We start from the raw sequence: 10,900 nt of genomic DNA on the forward strand, positions 1-10,900 counted from the left end.
CCCTTCCTGAGCTTCAGCCGTGGCCTCCCCTGCACCACTCCATTGCCCTCTGTAGGTTCCTGAGGGGCTCAAGGGACGCTGCTGGGAGACACAGTCACTCCAGGTGTAGCTGGTTGGCTGTTGTCCTGGTTTGGCTCAGCTGGAGAAGCTGCATGTGGGGGCTATCAAGAGAAGGGGTTGCATTGGCATGAAGGTTGGGAAAAGAAGGAGGTTAGAGCTGAAATAACTGCCTGAGGCTGTTGTACCTATGTGTGTTTGAGGGCAGGAATTGGTCTTGAGCTATGAATTATGAAGACTCTGGTAATTTATCCATTTACCCTCGGCCTGTCTAGATACTATGGCTATCTCTGCTACAAAAAAGTGTTTAAAAAGAGAGAAAGATACTGCATTTCCTGAGCAGCTCTGACTTCCAGTTATTATTCTACTCTTTGTGTAAATCCGTATTTTCACAGCATGGATTTTGCCCGGTGATAGTCTTCAGTGACAACTGGATTCACCTGTAAATATTTGGCAGTTGGCTATGTATGTGTGCCTACTTGCCCCCTTTTTTTACTTCGAACATGCGAAGTGGGAACTAACAACGGGGTTCAGTGCAAAATGCCCACTTGAAAACTCTGCAAATACCCGTGGTGGGACTTTTTGAGGAAAGGTTGGTACTTGGTTTCACATGAGAGCTGTCAATAGTGCGGGAGTCAGCCGACCTTCCTGGGTCTCTGATGCTGTGGCTGCCCTTGACCCTGCTGACCTCAGAAGGTTACAAGGTAGGCTGTGGGCATGTAAGTTAAAGGATGGCTGGGAACTGGAGCCGTTCGGGTGATTTGTTCTTTCCGTCAGAAGCCACTGTGTGTGATCCTCCAGGATGACCGTTGAGTGCCAAGCAGGTCTGGGATGTTCTGTTCCCCCAGGTCTCCATCAGTGTCCTGCAGGCTGCTATCTGCACTTTCCAACCAGTGCTGTGTTCACGGAGCTCTGCCCTGGAATCCTATTCAGTGGGCCCAGAATCAGACCTTTCTCAGTCCACGGATGATATAATTACAGCACAAGATAAAAACAAGGGACCTTGAAACCAAGCTGCTCTGAATCTGAGTCTTCATTTCATGTGACACAGGTTCCTTTCCTTAATGGGAATGGACCCTTAATTATGGCTTTAAGTGAGTCAGTGTACTTTCCTTATCTGCCAGGTTCTTTGAGTCCACTGTGAAGAGCTGAGAGGTGCTAACCATGGCTAGGAACCTTCCAGAACACCCTCTCTGCCTATTCCTGCAGATGGCTGTGTTGCAGGCAGATGCAGAGTGGCTTAGACCTTGCCTGGATGGGGCTGCCCACTCCTGTAGGCACCCTCAGGCACCAGCTCAGTATCACCTTTTCTCTCTGCAGCAATTCACCTGGAGGGAGAGAAGAGATCGTGATCTACCAGGACAACCTTGAAAGTGAGTACTCTGGGTCACCTGGTTTCAGTGTGCCTACTGGAGGGGTTTAGGATGCTACTTAGAGATGCAAGAGGACAAAATAGCCACAGTCTTTCCAAGTGAGAGAAAGCTGCAGGCTGAGCCTATAGGCATCAGCAGCACAGACATCAGGACAGGCGAGTGAGGCAGGAGGAGGGGAGGGAGGCCAACCAACCACCCAGCTCTCCAGCTGGGCTCTCAAAAATATGCTCCAGGACCACAGAAGGGAACACACTGAGCCTGGGACGTGATGTCACTTACAGGTGCTGGGTCCTTTCTTAGAACTCAGTATTTTATTTACCTTTTTTAAAGCAAAAATTTCATTCCTAACCTTTAAACCAAAATGGATTGAGTCTTTCCTGTCGAATATTCTAGTTGGAAAATTCCTGTCTCCGTTCTTTATATTTAGTATTGTGAATACTTCTCATTGATATCCTTCTCAGAGGCAGCTTAGAGACTTGCTAAGGAGATTCCAGTGTTGTTGATCATAGCACAGAGTATGGGGAGTGAAAACTTAAAAAAGGTGAGATTCTAGATCAGTCTGGAGCTGCTGGCCCAGAGAGGTACTTCTTATCTCTTCTTTACTAGTGCTGTGTCAGAAGAGTTTCTTCCTGAGACAGTTGTCTGTCTGGGGTTTGTGATTTGCTTCTGTGTTGACATGTGTGGTTCCCAATGGTGTGCATGCTTTGTTTCTTCTGCCCTGGAAAGTCTCCTCTCTAGGGCCTCAGAGTGGACAGGTGTCTCAGGGTTGCCCATGAGGGAAGTCATGTACTGAGGACTGTCCTCAAGGGCTCTGCACAGCTCTCTGAGGTAGCACCCAAGCCCTGGAACACCTCTACCCCAGGAGACCTTAGACACCGGCAGGGATGCTCCATAAATAGGAACAGAAGGCCGTGTCCTGGGCAGGTTGACTCCTGACTCCCCAGTCACTGTCTCTCTCCTCAGCCAGCACCGTGCCCAGTGCCCAGTCCACACTCTACCTTGCTTTAAGGGTTAGAATATAGAGGCTTGCATGATGGAGAAAGGACTCCAGGTGATACTGGAGAGATTCTTTGCTGCAGGCCAGCCTTATAAGACAAGAGTTTCTGGTCTCCTGAGGAAGGGCAGTTCTTCTACCTCATGGGAGATGGGGATGGTGGAGAGATGCAGTCTGTCCACCCAAGGCAGACACCTAGGAATTCAGACAGAAACTGGCCACAGGGAGAAGGTGCCGCTCACTTCACACATGTCACTCATCCGATGAAACCCTAGCTGCGTAAAGGTCATTGTGATGAGCAGAAGAGGCATGAGCAACACAGGCTGACGAGTCTTCCCAGGCAGGGGCCTTTCCAACCTTGCCTCTTGGTGGAGCAAGCTTTTACGTGTAGACTGTCTGTGCTGGGAAATCCCAGATCGCAGGCTGGGTGTACATGGCGGCCACTCACCGTGGCCCTGTGCACCTGGAGCAAAGCTGCAGGCAGCCTCTCCTGTGTCCTCTCACAGCACTCCACATCCAGTTCTACAGATTCCATCCCAACCTCAGGTCTCCTTGATGGAGAGAGGTCTCCTGGGGTGGTCATGGTGTGCTCAGGTTGGTGGAACAAGGCTCAGGATTTGGAATCTGAAGACCTAGACTTGGAGTCCAGTTCACCTAGGGTGGTTGTGTGTCCAGAAAGATCTGGGCTCCATTTCTGCATTTTGAGGTTGAACACGCCGACTCCTTTGAAATTTACTGTCATCTTGCTCCATACCTAAGATAATGACCTTGGAGGCACAACACCTGAATGAAAAGTATGTACACACATATAATGTACATACACACATATAGTGTATGTACACATACATGTAGTCATATGCACACAGTGATATATGTGCATGTGTAAACATATGTATGTTTGTATATAATTATTATTTTTTTAGGAAAAAGCAAGACTGCTTTTTCCTGAAAGCACCATCCTAATTATGGGAGTAGTTATGCAATGCTGTCTTCTCCCGTTCTCATCCGTCTTGCCCTGACCCACAGGCCGGGGATCCAGGGAGGCCTTCTCAGAGGAAGTGGAGGCCAAGGGTAGCACCACTAAGTGGTTTCTGGGTCCCACTGTGGAAAGTGCCCCAGAGCAAGCATTTGGCAACTCCCTGAGCATCTGTGGTCGCCTCCCCAGGGTGATGCAGAAAGTCCTCCAGACTCAAAAGTCTCACTCCAGGGGGCTTCCTGCTCACAATACTGGGTTCTTTTTCTTGCCTTGGAGTCAAATAATCATTTCTATTCCCCTTTCTCTGGGCCCAGACTCCACCTCTGCCCTCACACTGCTCCTCAGCTGTGTCTTGCCCTCTGTCTTGGGAGCTGCTGGGACTCCCCAGATTCAGCTCGGGAGCTTGGTGTGGTTTCCCATGTCTCCCTTCTTTAGTGTCCTTGGGACCTCTAGGTGTGGACTCCTGTGGGTTGAGGGAGGCTGGCCAGGGTCCTGGGCTGTCCCCACTCTGTTCCTTTGCCTCTGCCACTGCACTTCCTGGGACATGCTGACTCCTATTTGAAATTCAACCCAATCGCCAGGATGATCCTAGATCAGATCTGCGTTCCATCTAAAGTGCACTGTTTCCTCATGAAATGAAACCCAGTCTTTTTGTTCTGTTTCCATGTGACTGTTCAATTCCTTGCCTGCAGCTGAGTCATGGGGAGCAATTGAATATTGTGAAGGGTACAGAGAGGTCCTGGGGATGGTTCAACCATTCTAATTATGTGCTAATCTATCTGGAAGCTCACAAGATTTCATTTCACTATTAAAGGGGTCACAGGTCTGGAAAGCCTCACCCTTCGAGAATCTGCCATAAATTCCAATACAGATCTCTAGCCCCTCACCTAATTTTTAAGAAGATGAGATCAGAAGAGAGGCCTGCCAGATGTCTCTGGTTGCAAATAGTCTGTCATGGTTTCTGCTTGTAAATGCCACTGTAGAAGCTCAAGCACAGGCACAGCTCATGGTACTTGCAAACCTGCACAGAATGTCTGGGGGAGGAAGAAGCAGGAGTTGTAGGAGCTGACTTGTGATTCAAGTGCCTTGAGGGCACATGATGGGGAAAGCAGCCAGGGGGTTGTTAGCCCCCGCAGTGTCCACAGGGCTGCCCCATGCCAATGCAGGTTGCTGGTATTTCCTACACATTCCCAGTGCCCTAGGATCTTCATGCTGGGAAAACACTGATTCGTTTTGGGCAAATCCTTTTCCCTTCTGGCAGAAACTGAAAGACTTTTGGATGACAGTCTTGTAAACTGGCTTATATTAGAAACAAAAGTAACTGGACTATCTCAATGGTGCATTATGCTTTGGCTTTGAAAGCACAGACCTGGGTTTGTTGGCCTTCTTGAGTGGCCGTGGAGCCCAGCGCCACTCTGTGACTGAGCCCGAGGAAGCCGGAATTGGTGCTCACGTGGTTCATGCAGTTCATTTCTCCTGCAGGTGATGTTCAGATCCCGGGTTCTCTGTCCATAATGCACGTCTCAGAGGTCAGCAGGACTTATGTGGTCCTCAGTTGGGACCTGCCCACTCCCATCAGCAAAGAGCCCTTAATGTACTTCATTGAGAAGGTAATCTGGTTGGACTCCTGGCCAAGTAGACCTCACGCTGTCCCTTTTCTGTGTTTGACAGAGGGGCTGGGATCCCACCAGTCTCTATAGACACTCTCAGGGCTAATGATGGGGCAGAGCCGTGACTGTGGGGAGGGTCCTGGAGTGAGAACTGCTCCAGGGGAACTGGTCCCAGCTGGGCCCCACCACCCAGTGCAAGCAGAGCTTCTGCTCTTCTCTCTGGTTTCTGTGTCCATCTAAGCCCAAGGGACCCGCAGGCTTCCTCTAGCTCCCAGTGCTGCAGGTCCTAAGAAATGCAGATTGCTGTTCTTGGGGCCTGTGCACCAGCCATGTGGCCCCTGAGTGGTGGTCTTACAGAGGGGACCGCCTGGTGGAGCAGGCTTGGGCTAAGGATCAGGCTGGTGCCTGAGGCTTGGATGACCTGGGCAGAGAAGTGCAGAGCACATCAGCACAGCAGCCCAGGATGCACACATGTAGGTTCCACACAGATGCACACACTCAGCTTGTAACTGGGTGTGACATGCCTTCTGTAATCTAGCCTGTTTTATTGCATTGGAAAGGCAGGCTGTGACACTCGACTGATTTTGAGCCCCACTGTTGAGTTGTGGTCCATCATTGAACTATGCTGTACAGTCCTATGAACTGGCACATCAGGTTTTGTGATGCCAAATTTGCTTCACAGTACAATGCAGAGCCCAGTGTGTGGTGTGCACAGTCCCCAGGAAGTTGGTAGGAGAGGCCTGTGTGTGGGTGACACCTGTGCAAGGCAGAGAGCAATCAGTAAGGCAGAGCTAGTGCTGCTGGAGCAAAAGGGCACATGAGCTACAGAGATACTCAACAAAGGAAGCAGAATGGTGTACCACCTCTGAGCTCCAGCTCCAGGCTTCCTGTCTGAGAAAACTGTGGGTTCTTGGGCCTTGATTTTGGATAACTTAACCCTCTATACCTACATTTCCTTTCTCAGTAAAATAGCACTATCAATATTTACTTAATTTCCCTAAAAATACTATGAAAATGAACAGTCCTATGTAATACATGGTAAGTGCTCCATAAATGTTAGGCCTTATTTCATAATAGTAGCTGCCATTTATTGGGTACTTACTATAGGCCTGGGGTAATAATTTTAGATCTGAGTTCAAAGACCATGTTCTTTTTTTTAACCATATTTTCTGCTCTTCAAAGGCTGAGCCTGGTGAAAGAAGAGGTAGAGATAGCTGAGAGATGGGGGAAGATTGTTAATAAAAGTCTAAAACTATGGGACAATAAAACATATCCCTGGTTTCTTTGAGAATTAGATCAAATAAGAATGTTTGGAGATAAGATTAGAGATAGTCTGACACCAAATAACAGTAGACCTTGAATGCTAGGGTGAGGAATAAGTTTTGAGGGAAGAGGTTCATCTTTCTAATTTGGCAAGAATATATCAAATAACAAAATATCTGAGAAGACTTGTTATTCATCATAGTTGCAATTAGGGACTTACTAAAAATGTGAAGATCAAGGAAGCTGATTTTGACCTGATGTATACATATATACATACAAACATACATATGCACATGTATAACACCCACTCCAAAAAAAAATATTTCTCATCAAAACAAATTTAAGCCCAGGAGGAGCAATATCCTGTGCTCTATCTGTAAGGAATGCAGACATAAGAAATATGGAATCTTTGCTTAGTTTTGTTTGTTTGTTTGTTTTTGTTTTTGGTACCAGGGAGTGAACTCAACACTGAGCAACATTCCCAGCCCTCTTTTGTATTTTATTTTGAGACAGGGTCTCATTGAGTTGCTTAGGGCCTCATTAAATTGCCTAGACCGGCTTTGAACTCATTATTCTTCTGCCTCAGCCTCCAGAGCCAGTGGGATTACAGGTGTACACCATAAAAACTGGCTTTTGCTAGCAGTTTATAAACTTATCTGTTCCATAACAGTCTCATTCTGGTTATCATTCATTTATTTCCACATGAAAAGTTGATCAGAATGGGTGACAGCCACAGGGCCACAAAGGAAGGAAAACACTAAAGTAGTGAGAGTAGTTTGGTGGCATGACTCTGGACAGCCACATTATTATGAGATACTTCATAATATTGAACAGAAAACCCTCCTTATCCCCCGATCATACCTATTAGGAAACAAGCCCACCTTAAATCTCTCCTACAAAATTGCTTACATTGATCTGTTGGGTAGCCATATATATGAAGTAAAAATTTGCTCTCCTGTTGTTTTAAAATACATTATTCTATTTATTACCAAATCAGTCACCTCCATTGGCACAAAATACTTATAGTGCTGGAAGTTTTTGTACTTAACCCTACTTCAAAGCATTAAGTATTCAACTTAATAGTGACAACTGAAAAAGGTTTCACTTTATATACTGTCAGTTCTCTAAGCCCTCAAAAAAGAACTAATAAAACTGCATAGTTTTGCCAGGGTCAAACTCAAGTGTGCTTTGGGAGACAGGGAGTTAAAAATGTTTTGGAAGTTAAGTTGGTATAAGAGTATGAAAAGCCTCTGTTGCTCTAGTTCTAAGGAATGCTCTTCTTTTTCTAGGAAAGCTTTCCACAGAAGACACTACACACAATACACAAGGTAAGTATAAGAAGGAACTTTCAGATAAGTTATTCACTTGGACATGTAACAGAAACTTTATGAATGTGAAGTGTGCTTGAAAATGCTGATCTGTTAAAATTCCACAAAACAAGACTCAGAATGCAAGTCATTTGTGCCAGCTACACGTAAATAACTGTAGCAGCATTTCCAGAGGGACTAGGGCAAATGGCAGAACAAAGTACAAATCAGCAAGGAAAGAAACAGAACAGTTGTGTAATAATTTACCATAGTTACTACTCTTGAAACCACAGTAGCATTACAAGTGTTATCTGTTTACATTTACTGGTGTTTTCATCATCTTTACAATGAAGTGTGAGTGCACTAATATGTGCCAAAAAAAAAAAAAAAAAAAAAAAAAGGCTGCAGGGCTTTGACTTAGAACAGTAATTTTAACTTTTAAATTTAGATTTTGTTATTTTGCTTTATCTCTGCATTATGGTCTTTTAAAGGAAAAATGTGGGAATTGGTTAATTAAATATCACATTTCATATTTCTATCATGCATGTTATTTGTGTGCTTGCTTATTTCCTGAGCACACTATAGTGGTTGTTTATGTGAATTCTGAAAGAGAAAAAGTAGAACTTCAGAGGAGACCAAAATAACAAAGAGGCACCCTATTTCCCTATTGCCCTGTGAGAAAGCACTGAACTTAAATCAGAACCATGGGCCCCAGGCCTAGTTTTCTCTTATGTAGCTGTATAAGCTAAATCAGGCTGTTTAACCTCTCTTTTTTATCCCTGCAATGGGGATGTCAATACCTAACCTGTCCTGTTTTACAAAGTGGGTATATGAATAAATTGAACTAATATATGTGGAAAACATCATGTATTTAAGTACTCCACAGTTGTAATGAATTATTCTTGTACTCCTATGAAACAACCTGATAATACTAATACATAGAATTTTAATAATTGAACATATTTGACTTTCTGGTTGATCAAGCATGAAATCAAATCAGATTTGCCTCAGAGTCATTTATCCAAAGGCATGTAATAATCATAGCATTCTGGGTAATTTCTTCTAAAAAGACCCTGTTTCACATCACACATTCCAGTGGAAAGGACTTGCTTTCAGTAAATGAGGCCATGTCTTTATAAATTCATATCATGTGTTAATATATAGTATATCCCAAGACATTTTTGTGCATTAAAAGGACTTGAAAATTACTAAGAGTTGCTTTTCCTTTGGTATTTAGGCAAAATTCCTAAGGAAATTGACAGAGAATAAACAAAAACATCATGAGAAAGAAACTAAGGGATGTTTCAAAGTAACATTTCAAGACTTAGTGATCACAGATTGGTTCTCTGTCTCCCTGAAAAAGCACTCCATGAGAAAGGGTGCTGGTTCAAGAGGAAGTTCTGACATCTGTTTTTGATTGTTTATAGACATGAGACTCAATGCTCTCATGTCATGAAAAATGACTGGATTCACTTTAGATATATATATTTTTAATGCCAGTGGAAACAAATATTGAATGAGTCACTCTTAATTTTTTAAATTTTGGCAGATTAGAACTTTTTGAACTATTTTTATTATTACAAATGATCATGAAAGCCTTGTTGGATGGCATCCGAGCTGAAGAAAAAACAGACTTTTTGTACTGGTAGGAGAGGCCAATTTATTATTGTACTTCAATCTACTGACCATCTGAGGGAGTTACAAGTTAACAACTGTATCTCTGGTTGATCTTTGTATATTTTAATCCAAATATGGTAAAGGACAGAGAGCTACAGAGAGGAGTTCCACATAATATACAGAGCTTGTAACAGGAGAGGTTTAAAGTCCTCCACCCAAGGGAACTCTGTGCTTTACACTTTGTTTAAATTGTATTTAAATTTCTAAACTTTTCTTAGAATGTTAAGCTTCATTTGATCTCCTCTCTTTGAATTACAGAAATCAGGTAAAACTATTGGTAAAATGACCTCTTATCACATTACTGAAGAACCTACAAAAAAGATGGCTGTCTTTGGAGAAACTCACAGGAATGAGCTAACAGGAGTATTTCTGGTTAAGCACTGGCTAGAGAATGACACTGAGATTCAGAGAACAGGGCTGGAAGTAAACCACTTATTACCAATCCAAGATCAGTGAAGAAGTGTACCAGATATTTTGACTGTGATCTGAATGTTTTTTGACCTCGAAAATCTTAGGTAAGAACATGTTTTGTATAGTGTGTATACATGCATGTGTGAAATGTGGTATGTGTGTGAGAGAACATGTACACATATGTGTGTGATGAATATTCATGTTTGTACATATAGTGCCTGTAATATGTACATATCTTTCACTTTAAGTCATGCTGCCTTGTGAATTACACAGTTGTGGAAACTAAGCATTCATATGCTCTTTTAAATACTTTTAAAAATACATTATTTGATTTTTCTTTACAAATATATCCTATGCAGACTACAAAAATATATAAGAAATATTTTATTTTTAAATCATATCTGGAAAGACAGATTTAATAATCCTTTGCATAAAGTTAGTGTTTGACCACTGTATTTACATACATACTTGTTAGCTGTGTGGGAAATTCACTACAATGTTTCTTGCAACTGTTTATGGTAGCACATAAAGTTCTAGTTAAGAAAAATATGATGTTCCAATTAATATTTGTTGAATGAAGAGTGAATACGTACCCATTTTCTGAAAACATCAGGCCACTCTGCAACCTGAGGAATAGTATTTACCTTTGAAGGTGGATTAAATAATGAGAGCCAAAGACACTTACCCTGGACTTTCTGAATTTGAGTTGTAGCTGATTTAAAATGCATTCCATACAATATACTTAATCCTAATATTCTAGATGGATCCTGACAAATATTGTTGCCTTTATTTGTGTCCTGATAGCTATAACTGTATATGCCTCTAAGTGTTTTGCCTTTTTCATTTACCAAAAAATATTATTAAACATCTTTTATCATCCCACAAGTACTGTGGGAATACAACACTGTGTACAAGTTGTTTTTTCCCCCAAGGAGTTGGTAGACTGCTAGACAAGATATAAGACATGCACAGGAACAACTAGCTGCACTACTTATGTACCTATTTTCTGATACATAATTTGAGTTAGAGAAGCCCTTAGGTTTAGTGTCACTATGGAACAAAAGATGAATTCAATTTTAATTTTTAAAATGCTATATCTTATAATTGAGGTGATATCGATATAAAATTTATTAACCTAAAATGAGTATTATACATATACATATTATATTACAAAAAATAATTTGTTGAAGAATAACTTTGTGAGCGTATTAAGTTTGCAAATGACTCTAAAA

At 42.7% G+C, this 10,900-nt stretch overlaps 1 protein-coding gene across 1 annotated transcript; it reads left to right on the forward strand.

Annotated features, from left to right (window-relative positions):
• Positions 1-660: 660 nt before the first annotated feature.
• On the forward strand, positions 661-9,749 carry LOC306656908 (uncharacterized protein). The gene is made up of 5 exons (XM_079132490.1): positions 661-761; positions 1,378-1,430; positions 4,883-5,010; positions 7,563-7,601; positions 9,516-9,749. The coding sequence occupies exons 3-5, from the start codon at positions 4,915-4,917 to the stop codon at positions 9,711-9,713; spliced, it is 333 nt and encodes a 110-aa protein (XP_078988616.1). The 5' UTR covers positions 661-761; positions 1,378-1,430; positions 4,883-4,914; the 3' UTR covers positions 9,714-9,749.
• The last annotated feature ends 1,151 nt before the right edge of the window (positions 9,750-10,900 follow it).

This window comes from Sciurus vulgaris (genome assembly GCF_902686455.1).
Source record: "Sciurus vulgaris genome assembly, chromosome: 3".
In the NCBI taxonomy this organism is placed as follows: Eukaryota; Metazoa; Chordata; class Mammalia; order Rodentia; family Sciuridae; genus Sciurus; species Sciurus vulgaris.